The sequence below is a fragment of the Hypanus sabinus genome, chromosome 13 (genome assembly GCF_030144855.1).
Source record: "Hypanus sabinus isolate sHypSab1 chromosome 13, sHypSab1.hap1, whole genome shotgun sequence".
Lineage (NCBI taxonomy): Eukaryota > Metazoa > Chordata > Chondrichthyes > Myliobatiformes > Dasyatidae > Hypanus > Hypanus sabinus.
Window position 1 is genome coordinate 89266123 of NC_082718.1, and position 12471 is coordinate 89278593.

A 12471-nucleotide genomic window follows, 5' to 3' on the forward strand; every position below is an offset into this window, starting at 1 on the left:
TTACCACATTTAGTTTCGGATGACGGCAGACAATAAGTGATCAGGAGCAGGAAGCTCCAGGCAGAGCTCCACTACTTGCCTCTCCTTGACTGCCAGTGTCCATCAAAAGGCACGCGTTTGAAAGCACTCCAGCCAAACGTAGCCAAGTGGGCAATCTTCTCAACATGGTTGTTAATTTCCTAGCCAACATGGAGGCCAATACTTAGACAGTTTGATTTTCATAAGGAGCAACCAAGAGCAATACATTCTCCAAAAGGACCACAATCTTGTCATTGAGTTTGGAGGCTTGTGTGCCTCAATGATCCAGAGAGCTGTGTGGGCTGGAGTCAGTGCCTTGTGCTTTGGTTCTTGGTAGGGTCACCCATGCCAAACAGGTCAAAGGGTAGAGGCCAGACTAAGAGTGGTCCACTGGTCCTCCAGGTTCAGGGGTTCAGCTCAGGGCTAATAACCCTGACTGGTAAAACAAAACTATTATGGAAACAGCAATGAAGAATCCTTCTACATCTGAGTGCAATGGTATTCCTGAGTCTCCTCCTAGGATTTGCATGGCTGACGGTAGTGAAAACTGAGAGGAAGCTACTGACACGATGAAGGAAGCCCTGAACACCACCAGAGATGGAAGATCTTCATAGCTGTTCAAAACGCCAGCGGGGTAACGGGCAGTAAGTAAGAGAGTAATGTATGTAGCAAGGGCTATGGGCTAGGCAGCATACGTTCAGATGAATGCAGACCTATGCTCTAGGTCCATGGCCTCCTTGCTTAGTGGCATTGGTCCCTGGCATCAAGAGGGTTGGGAACCCCTGCTCTCTTCTACCCACGGTGTTCAATTAAATCTATGATCAGGGATCTCGCCCTACAGTAGATTGACCTGGTGAGCCCCATCTAAAGCAAAGTTCAGGTTCCAAGGTGCGCAAATCACCAACAGCCTGTCCTGGTCCAGCCATGTTGATGTCTTGGCCAAGAGAGCTCAGCAACTCCTCTCATTCTTCAGGAGAATGAAGAAATTCAGCACACCCCTGTCGACTCTTACCAATTTTTAATCAACGCACCGTTGAAAGCACTCTGTCTGGATGCAGTAAGGGTTTGATCGGGCACTGCTTAGCACCTCGCAGGAATCAGCCTCCCCTCTATGGACTCTATCTGTGCTCCTCACAGCCTCAGCAACGCAGTCAGCATGCTAATCTAAAAGACCACCCATCCTGGGCAATTCTCTCCCATCCCTCTTCCTTCGGGCAGAAAGCACTTACTGTGGCGACCCACTTCCTAGCGCACTCGAACCGGCTCACAAATAGCCAGTGTGCCGGCATAAAGGCCAGTCCCAAAAGGGCGCCAGGAACAAAGGGAAAAGCCGGCACGGGCCTGTGAATACGCGCCCGGGGAGGGCGGGATCAGGGAAGTTCGAATAAAATCTTCTTTAACTGCAGTTTACCGACTCCATGTCGTTATTTCAGCGCTCCTTTGGGCAGAAACCTCGCTGACCTCAATGTCAAAGGCCATCGAAGCTAACCACCACCTTAAAGGCACAACCCCTACTCCATTAAAGTCTGCAGAGCACTTAAGAAAACCAAAGTATATGGAAGACTTGTAATTAAACTATAAATGCATTGGTAAAGGAGTTACAATCCCAGAACTAGGGTTGTTTGTTCATAAATGAATAACCCAAACTTTGCTATATTTCCACCCCATACTTGGAAGGGTAAATAAAAATTCAGGACCCAGCAGTTTTGGGGCAAGTTGTAAGATATTTGCTGAATCAACTCACTCATGTTATGGACTGTGGAGCAACAGGGTCTCATCAAAGAAACCATAGATCCTCTCCGTATCCCAAGTGCTATGAATCTGATAGCTTTACATAACACTGGCAATGAAACGGGTTTAACACTTGACAACGGCAGTATTAAATACTGACATAATTAGATAACGCTGCTTGTAAAAGCTGAAATGTTGGGATCACTGTCTGATGTCTCCCATAAATCATCCACACAGCAGTAAAAAAAAACTGGAGGAGCCAATTAACGAAGGTTTTGGCAGAACAACGACTACCTTTTAAATCAATGTACAAGTTCATTGGTAGTCAATATACCAATTATTTATTGGAGTGTTTTCTTCTGTCATATTGGAGATGAACTATAGGGAAAAATCAGGATTGACCACTGTAGGCAGGGGCTTCCAGGTTTTAATCTTTGTCATCAAAAGCAGTAAACATCAGAACCTGCAGAAGAAGCTTGAGATTATCTATAATTATAAGGACAGGACATCTACCAGCATTTTTAAACAGCTTTTATTATTGAATTTTCTACTTTACAAGGGAAAGGTTCAAGTCCTATTTTACAAAATCTATATGGACCCCCATGGAAAGATTCAGCAAATTGGACCCTGCTTGCCTGAGAATATTTCTCTCCTGCTACATCCTTCTGTGAAATATTTGTTTTAAAATTGTCTACTGCCCTCAGCTAGGAAATATCTTCCTTCTGCATTTCTTTCAAAGAATCCCGGCGACTAAATTCATTGGTTCCTACATTTGATCATTCAAACTTTTGATTTTCACAACACTTGTAAACCCCAGTGTATAATTTGTTATCAAGTTTACGTGTATTTGTGGAGGGCAAAACGCCTGCTTGAAAAAGATTTTTAAAAAAGTAATAGAATAACTACAAGCATTTTTTCAACAGTGAATATTGCAGCAAATTTCTAATGCTGTAAGTTTTTATGTTAAATGAGTGCTATAAATAATGACAGTGAACAGATACTTAATAGATTGTCTCTCGAATAGGTGTTTTGATGTTTGCAACTCCCATTATCTCTAGTTTGGAATAATGCACTTGACATGAACTGTGCAGCTCCCAGCTATTTAGGACCTTGACATTTAAACAGGCGTCAAAAAATCTCCCCACTTCAGATCAACCATCAATCATTTTCAGTGTGGCTCGGGACCTTCGCATGGATACCATCAAGGAAACTCCTGGTTATCGCAATTTCAGACACAATTGTTCAGTAAAGCATTTTACAGATTAACATGGTATCACTGTCCATCCCCAATTCCACCTTGAACCTGGTAGCTTTTAGGATGCAGCTAACGGTCAACTCTGATGGTACGTGGTCACAAAAGAGGACAAGAGTCCTTTCGCCATTGGACACCAGGTGAAAGAAGTGGATTTTATGGCCATGTTATAGTTCTGTAGCATTTACTTTAAAATAATAATTTTTAGCTAACAGGCTAAATTCCCCAGCTACTTGGTTGGGGTTTGAATATCTATCTTGGGGTTTTATAACCGGCATCAAGATCATTAGTCCAGTAACGCAGTCAGTATGGTGGCCATATATAAAGAAGTGTATAATCCCACATTCATGGAGTCTAAAGCAAGCCTCCCATGTGACAGCGTCTGCTGAATCAAGAAGTCCATCAAAATGAAGGGATAAGCGGAGCCTTATGACAGGCAGTTAGAGGTCCCAGATTTCTTAAGATTCAGCACAGGTCATTGACCTGGTTCAATAATGATGTAAACGGTAGAATGGCTGAATCGGCGACATAAACGTAAAGGGGATTGGGAGGATTCAAGCAAGAGCGAATAATTATCTGGAAAATCTTCTAAGACAGAAAGACTCAAAACGCAAGCAACCATGACAACAAAAGACAAGATCTTACGGCATAGGACTTAACTCTTCACCCAGCGTTATAAATCAAAGAAAGTGCCAGTAAGCAGCAGCAGTAAAAATAAATTGGAGAGCAAAATGGATTGATTCTGCAAATTCAAACCATGCCTTTTAACCCAACAATGGTTAAACACAGCCAGGATTGACAAAGTGCATCTTAAATGCGAGAAATTCTGCAGTGGCTGGAAATCCAAAGCAACACACACAAAATGTTGGAGGAACTCAGCAGATCAGGCAGCATCTATGGAAATTAATAAACAGCCAACATTTTGGGCCGAGACCCTTCTTCAGGACTGGAAAGGAAAGTGGGGGGGTGGGGAGACGGGACACCAGAATAAAAAGTGGGAGGGAAAGGAGGAGAGCTAGAAGGTGATAAGTGAAGCCAGGTGAGTAGGAAAGGTACAGGGCTGGAGAGGAAGGGTTCTGATAGGAAAGGAGAGTGGACCATAGGAGAAAAGAAAGGTGGAGTCCCAGTGGGGTGTGATAGGCAGTTGAGAGGAGGCAAGAGGCCAGAGTGGGCAATAGAAGAAGAGGGGAGGGGGAAGGAAAACAATTACCAGAAGAAGAAATCGATATTCATGCCATCAGATTGGAGGCTACCCAGACGGAATATAAGGTGTTTCTCCTCCACCCAGTGGATGGCCTCACTGTGGTACAAGAAAGCCAACATTTCAGAACCAGAATGGAAATCATAATCAAAATGTTTGGCCACCAATTTTGGCAATGGAATGGATGGTGTCCACCCGAAAAGTCTCTCACCTTTACCAGCTGCCTTCCAGAAGCAAGTTTAGGGAGGACTTGACGTGATACGATTGCCAAGGGCAAGACTGTAAATAAAGTGGTAGAGACAAACAGGAAAAGAATCAGCAGCTTGAGACAGGGAAAGCAAGTTTAAAAATATGAACACACTCAATACAGCAGCGACAGCCCTGCAATCCATTGAAACACACCCCCAAAACCAGATGGATTCAATTTGGAACAGGTTCAAAGGATTAACTCATTTCGGCTGCTGAACTGGCTCAAGACTTGAGAGGTAAAATGCATCTATGAGGCTTTATTAAAAACAATAGGAAATAAATTAAATCAATTCCAATATAATTGAATGATCTGTAATCGAGTTAGGTGATGTACATCCTGATTTATAAAATTTCAAGCATTTTAAACCATAATTTGCCTGACTGCCTGATAAGTTAACATTACTGCTGGATTTTGTTACACAAAAAAACTGAGCTTATACAACTGGCAAATTCCCTGTTTAACACACAACTGTAATGTCCAGACCAGGAAATCACCAAATTTTTTCTATGATGATCCATAAATTTAAATCTGCAGCACCCTCTATACGTAACTGTGTTTGTCAATTCACAGAAATTATTTATTTCCTATTATGCCTTCCAAAGCAGCAGTGTTAACCATCTCAAACTCCTTTGGACTTGCTAACATTGTTCCTTCCCAGAAGCAAGTTGTGCAGCACTTAGCCAGGACAAACCAGCAGGTGTAAAGTACGGAAGCAAGTCCTGTGTTACTGTGTTTCATGAGTCGCATTATTGTGGTTCATCAAGGGCTGCATTCAGCCCACAGGCTACACAAGCAACCACTGCTCTAAAGAAGTTTGGGTAACGGAAATTCGCCCTTACAGAATTCACGAATCACAAGCAAAACTGTCAGAGTTTTTTTAAAAAAAAGATATCGCTCTCACAGAATCTGTGTGTAAATTTTTATTTTATTTTTCAGCTTTCATTTCTCGGTGCGTGAGCGGTTGATGTTGTTTTGCAGTGCGGAAAATCGCAATACGGACGAGTATCTGGGACTGTAGTCCTCCCCCGTAACATGGAGGGTCTCCTGGAACTTGAGTATTCTTGCTCTGGCCATCATTTTAACTTGCATCACTGGTCCTGGCGGCACAAGGAGTGGCTGAGTTGATTAATTCTGAAACAGTTATGGATATGAGGAGAAGGGTTATCTGACAGAATTAGATTAGGAAGAGTGAAAGGAAGTTCAAGTGAATTTTATTTGTCAGCAAGGGTTGACTGGGCCAATTAACTGTACGTTCTTTATAATTCTTTGCCAGGTCAACCATTTTTGAGTTGGATTTGTCCTTTTCCATCCCTCTTCTTATTTTCTTGATTTGTTTAGGCTTATGATTAGTGTAGGGGCTTGCATCTAATTCATTTTCTCTGCAGAATGTTCAAATCCTGAAACCTTCCCTAAGCAAATGAGTGAGGAGTCCTGAGTAACTATTAGGCCAGGCTGCTGGGTCTTTAAGGAAATTAAAAACTAGGAGCAGCTTGAAAGACATCTTGTTTTAAATGCACATTAGGACTGTGTAAGCAGATCAACTTTTGGGATACTTAAGGTTAAACCTTTTTTTACAATTTCATATTTCTACAAAGTACATCGACCGTGTCAGTCAAACCTCCACCAACAGTTTCACGGTAAGGATCTCACTCATACTATGTCATTCCATGGACAGGCCCATTTTAGAATGGGTACTTATGTGAAATAATGTTCTCTTCGACATTATTTTGAAGGATCTTTTTCTCTGAAAATAAAAACTCAATGAAATGAATTAATTAAAACACATCCTTTTAATGGGCTCCAATGGAACAGTATTCCTTAATTAGTGGCTGTTGTAGAATTGTTAATAGTGCTATTCTATCTGTTACACGGCAAGTAAAATATTTTATTGTTTTAAAATAAATGAAAAAGTACCCACTTATGGGATCGGCAATAAAGATTATTGCTCATTTAAATTAATTTTAAAAACAAACCTCTATAAAATATTGAACCATTGGAAGGTCCATTCAACCATAATGGCTCACAAGCCTCTTGATAAGGCGAACAGGCTGTTATAGCAGCATTGAAGTACTGTCGTTTTGCAACTGAGTCGTGGGATTTAATAGAAAGTGATTAATTTAATAATGATCCACAGTGTAATGAGCTTGAACTAGCTCCTAATGGGTGCGAGCACAGAGCAGAAAAATGCCAATACTGAAGAGACTTCTCACATAACTACCCTTGGATGAGTTTCAATTAAGTTAGGGTTTTGAAAAGGACAACGGCAGGGTTTGTCAGAAGGTAACAGGGTTGGGGACCACTGCTCTGGGGAGCAGAAGAGATCTTGGAGCTCTTCAAAACCTCAGGAGAACTCTTTCCACTGTGCATGATCACTTGAGACCAGAGCCTTCAGCTAATCTGCAGGAGAACTAGGAAGTCGCTGAGAATCATTTATACTCATTTCATTTCACATCCCAAACAGGTAAAATCATTCGGCACAGGACGAGGCCAATTGTCCATCTTGCTGGATTCAACTATTCAGCAAGGAGCTGAACACACTAAATGCACAGACATGAGCTCAAAGGCAACTCAAGACCCGAGGAAGGGTCTCGGCCCGAAACTTTGACTGTTTATTTCTTTCCATAGCTGCTGCCGGGCCTGCAGAGTTACTCCAGCATTTTAAGTGTGCGCGTTGCTTTGGATTTCCAGCAGCTGAAGACTTCCTCTTGTCAGGAATGTACACTTGGAGAGTAGCAGGGCTAAGGCAAGCGAAGATGAGAGTGGGACAAGTTGGACGTTTCTTTCAAAGAACCGATAAACACAAGATGGGCCCAATAAATCCGACGATGCATGGTTCCACATCGCTGGGGTACTGGGCAGTTTATTTCAAGCTTAATAACCAAAATACTTGCTTAAACAGTTTTGAACCTTACTTCCTTAGCCTCAGTTTTTTTTCTTTAGATTGCTTGAGGGCCTTCACTTTTGGTCCCTTGATATTACCCCGATGGGTTTCCAATCCCTATGGTGAAGACGAACATGCAAAGCTACACGAGGACTACAGCAGGGAATTTACACCCATTACAACGAAACTTCTTGTTTTGGACTAAACCCCAGATTATTGACATCACATTGACAAAATTAAATGTGTGGAATTTGTGCTTTAAGGCAAAGATTATGCTTTGATACGTGAAGTGGACTCTGTATCGCCAAGCATAGCAGATAACAATGATTACCAATAAAGCCAGAGTTAGAAATACAAACTACTTGCTAATTGGAATTAGCAAGTTAGATGAGGAAGAGCAAGAATTAAATAAACTACCACTGACAGTACTTAGTTAATCCTGTTGGCTTGGATTGTACCGTTACATTAAAGCATCAGAACTCATTTATTTTTAATTAAATTAGACAGCAAGTCCCAATGTCACCAGATACACAGTTCAATTTCGGAATCAGGAAGTAATTGTCTGAGTTGTTCTGTTAAGCCAGAATCTTGACAGGATTTGACATTTTAAAATACACGGATGTGTGGTACTTCACCATGAGATACTCTTTTAATAGGCCAGAAAGGGTAGTTGGCTTGTGAATTTTTAAACAGTGTTGAGGATTAATTATAACCTCTCTGCAGCTGAATATTTACTGCTACCTGTGTGGAGTATTGTTTCTGTAGAATTTGCTTACAGTTGGATTATTTTAAAAACGCCTCCTTCAATGAAATCTTTCTTCCTTTCCACTTCACTTTATGTTGAATGACTTTACACTCAATTCAATATGCTTAATATTGATTAAACATTGAATTCAATATGCTGTTAATTGCAAAAACTGTGTGTGCAAAAAATAGTTACAGAGTATATTCCCAGTTTTCTTTACCAGGACGTACTTACCAGCCACTGGAGTCAAAATGCAGACTTAGGAGGGTTCCAAATCTGCCTGACTGAAATAATTTGGCCCTTCCAGTCCTCAGCTGAGAGGCAGAGTATTCGTCCTTCACCAACAGGTAAATAACAATCGTAGACTGTGACAAAGACAAATTTAATTGAAATCTCATCGCTTCTGCTGAACTGTGTCCAAGCCACAGCTCTAAGTAGAGAATGTTTAAAGAGAAATTGATTTCCAGCATTAAGCAACCTAATGCTATGGATCCAAAGCGTGATATTAGCCTGTGTGTTCATATTTCCCGGCCTCAAACAGTGTTTTGTGAGGGCAACCTTTCTCGTTGAACGTGCTCGATAGATTGATTGTTAAACATTGATTGTATTGGCTCAACTGTCACATTGAAGCCTGCACACATTTAATTCAGCAACAGTTGCACAGAATTTTTCTGACAATTGGTTTAATACAAGACTGATCTGCAGGGTAAACCTGCATGCATAATGGGAACGAAATGCATATTTTAGGATCGGATCAAATAGACTGCAGAATCTTGGCCTAAAAAGGGGCACATTTAAAATGGCTGATTCGCTTAGTATCTAATGTTAACTGTTCTGACTTTTTATTATATTGAGGATGAAAATACACCCGCTATCTTTTAAAGATTTAACTATAAAACACCACTTAAATTCAAACGTGTACAAACAATGTCACGAAAGGAATAAACTCATCGCGCATGGCTTGCCTTCCTTTGAATTGCTCTTTAGTTGTCCTTTTTGGACGGTTGCAGCCCGCAGTATCTTAGGCAATTAATGTAAAATAGCGACCCCGAAGAACTATACTTGGGGCACCGCATCAGAGAATAAATCAATCTGCATGTCAAAACTCTTACACAATACCAACGGAAATATATTGTATTTAGTGGCTAAGTGCTGAGAAAGACTACAAAGGCTAGATAAGGATCAGCCTTCATGTTTTTGTTTTACAAATACAAAAGATAAGGTAAGATGAACGCAGGGATAAAAAAGATCAGTTGAATCTGATCAAGTGCATTACCGTAGCCTTGAGCAAAACAGGATTTAAATCTGTTGCAAGACAAAATCAAGTGCTGCAGGAAACCCTGAAGAGCCAAAACCCACATCAATCTTCAGCAGTGAGATTACACCAAACATCATCACATCGACTACATCTTAAAAAGGTGGGTGGTGGGGAGAAACACTTCAAAATGTGGCCAGAAATCAGGATTGATCTGAACAGGCCAGCTGCACTGTTAGGACTGGAAGATGCTCACACAAGGATCGGGGTCCTGTTGCTGAGCGCCCGGCCGTGGCAACTTGGGAAGTGAAATTTATTCTCCTCCATCGGAGATCTTTGTCAGCTGCCCCTTCTGCCTTACTGAGTTTGATTCATAGTCCCATAGTCAGTTACAAACACAAAATGTAAACTCCCAAAATTACTTCTTTTTGCTGGGCAACGTTCTGTTCAATGGACATTGGTATTCTTCAGAACACCACAGGCGAATATCTAACAGCAGTGAAGAGTTAATCACGTACCATGCTTTAGCTTGTTCAAGAAAGGCTATTGCAGAAATTTCTACAACATATACAATTGCACATAACACCCTGTGTTACAAATGTTTGAAAACACATGATCAAAACTAAGAACATAGTTCCTGGTGTCGAGGTTCCTATTTTTAGAGTCTTCTTGACTATATCAGAGTTTACTTCTGGTAATTATGAATTAATTGTCTTGAAGACAAAAATTAAGAAAACAATTTCTATCCATGAGCTAGCAAATTTGGTCAGCCTTCTGGATCATAGTGCTGTTTAATGGCTTTAGACTATAGTCTTTAATCTCTTCCTGTGGCAAAGTACAGGACTTCAAGTGTGCATTTAATGGCACTGAAATCAATGTTTGTTATTTTCATTCTGTTGCTAATGTCAAATAGGAAAACTGCTACAGCAGAGTTTTCAACCAGTCCTTAATATAAGACATGTACAAATAAATATTTCTTTTTCTAAAAGTTGTTTGATTTTTTTTGTTTAAAATAGTGGTCAATATTTGTTTCCTCAGATGCTAAACGTGATTCTGGAAGATTAATTGAAGAATTAATTCAAAAAGTTCAAAGCTTTCTGCACAAACTGTCGCAGTTTTGGCTTTCCCCAAGTCTCAACTTAAATTAAACATCTAAATTTCTTTCTGCTCTTGACGAGTTCAATTGCCACCTCTTGTGGTTTTGTGTCAAGTTCACTGCCCGGAATAAAACCGCTCATTAGAATTCCCAGTCTGTGGGCTCCTCTCGATTGGCTGCCTTCTCAAGGCGGTGAATGATGTTATTCAGGTTCGCCATCTTGGCATTGCGTCTCTGGATGCTTTTCGTTAGCTTCGAGTTTGGCTGCAAAGGAACGTTGTCAGTCCCAGGAATCAAGCACGGCCCCTGTGGGGCACTGGGAGGTGAGGGAGAGATGGGAGCAGAGGAGGAAGGGGCTGGTGAAGCTGGCACGAGGCCCGGTGAAGAGGCAGCGGGAGAATTCAGAGCCACCTCCACACCGCCACACGCAAGCTCAGGAATTGCTTTAAAACCATTGCTCTCTGCCATGTTAGGCACCGAGACGTACTCATCTGGCTTGGGTGACTTGCCTGGGGATGCGAGATCCGATGAATTAACGTGAAACTTGTCATAGTTAGATGTACCAATGATCAAGCACTGAGGATTCTGGATATGCAGGATTGTGGTAGTTTTTAAGGAATGGATCTCATGGTTACAACCTGCTCGATCCTGTTTCAGAGCGACAGGGAAGTGCGCAGATGAAGCCGCACTCCCTACGTTCTCTTCCACGCAACAGGTAGCACAGTGGTCATAATCCCCCTCTTCACAGCGATCCCGGAATTCCTGTTTAATCTCCGTTCCGGCTTCCGCGTGTGTCACCGGCGGCCTGCCCTTCATTTCGGCAAAGACAACCTTCTTGTCTTCGGGCTCCGAGTCGGAACTCTGCGGCTGGCCGCCACTCAGAGAGTTGTTGTGGTGCGCATACCCTTGGCAGCTGGTCGGCTCCTGGTCTGTATCGTTCTCCTGGAGATCCTCAACAAGTGTTTCCCTTCGAACACGGGACCTGCAGACACCATTAAACAGGATCATTAAGCAAACCAATAAGGGTATGCTAAGCTCAAAATGAGAAAAGATCAATCCGTTCCATATATATTTTTCCTGTACTAAAAATACTAGGAGTAAAAACTTATGTTAGCAGGAATTCTTTTCAGTTAATTAACATCTTTCCATTTTCAAATATACTCAGTGGCCACTTTATTAGGTACATTTCCAGACCCACGACCACTACCAGGACGAGAGCAGCCGATACCTGGGAAAACCACCATTTGGAAATCTCACTCCAAGTCACAAACCATCCTGACTGGGAAACATATTGCCGTTCCTTCATTGTGACTGGGGCAAAATCATGGAATTCCCTTCCGAACAGCACTGTGGGCGTACCTACATCTCAGGGACTGCAGCGGTTCGAGAAGGCAGCTCGTCACCACCCTCTCAAGGGCAACTAGATGGGCAATAAATGCTGGCTTAGGGGGTGACGCCCACATCCCGTAAATGAATTTTAAGTGCAAGTATTTAATCGGCCAATCACGTGGCAGCAACTCAATGCATTAAAGCATGCAGACATGATCAAGAGGTTCAATTTTTGTTCAAAGACTAAAACATGAGAACGGGTAAGAAGTATCACCTAAGTGACTTCTGATGGTGGTATGATTGTTGGTGCCAGATGTGGTGGTTTGAGTATCTCAGAATCTGCTGATATCCTGGGATTTTCATGCACAAAAGTCTCTAAAGTTTAAAGAAAATGGTGATAAAAACAAAAAAAAAACATCCAGTGAGTGGTAATTCTGTTGGTGAAAATGAGAGAGGTCGGAGGAGAATGGCCAGATTGGTTCAAGCTGAGGGAAAGTCAGCAGTGACTCAAATAAGCACATGTTACAACAGCGGTGTGCAGAACAGCATCTCTGAACGCACAACACTGAACTTTGAAATGGACGGGCTACAGCAGCAGAAGACCATAAACATACTCTCAGTGTCCACTTCACTAGGTACAGGACGTACTTCTTAAAGAGGCCATTGAGTGTACGCAGGCAGATGTGAATAGAAGGACATGTTTGATGGAGATG

General features: G+C 41.9%; 1 protein-coding gene across 10 annotated transcripts in view; it reads right to left on the bottom strand.

Moving 5' to 3' along the window:
* Positions 1–2284: 2284 nt before the first annotated feature.
* cux2b (cut-like homeobox 2b) overlaps positions 2285–12471 on the bottom strand; it is a 362613-nt gene continuing 352426 nt past the window's right edge. For 9 of the 10 annotated variants that reach the window (XM_059988140.1, XM_059988138.1, XM_059988137.1 and 6 more), the window contains one exon: positions 7799–11411. In XM_059988140.1, the coding sequence (XP_059844123.1) occupies positions 10571–11411 (841 nt within the window). In that variant the 3' untranslated portion in view covers positions 7799–10570. Of the gene's footprint in view, positions 5584–7798; positions 11412–12471 lie in introns of those variants that run through there. The other variant, XM_059988147.1, reaches the window with a different exon arrangement.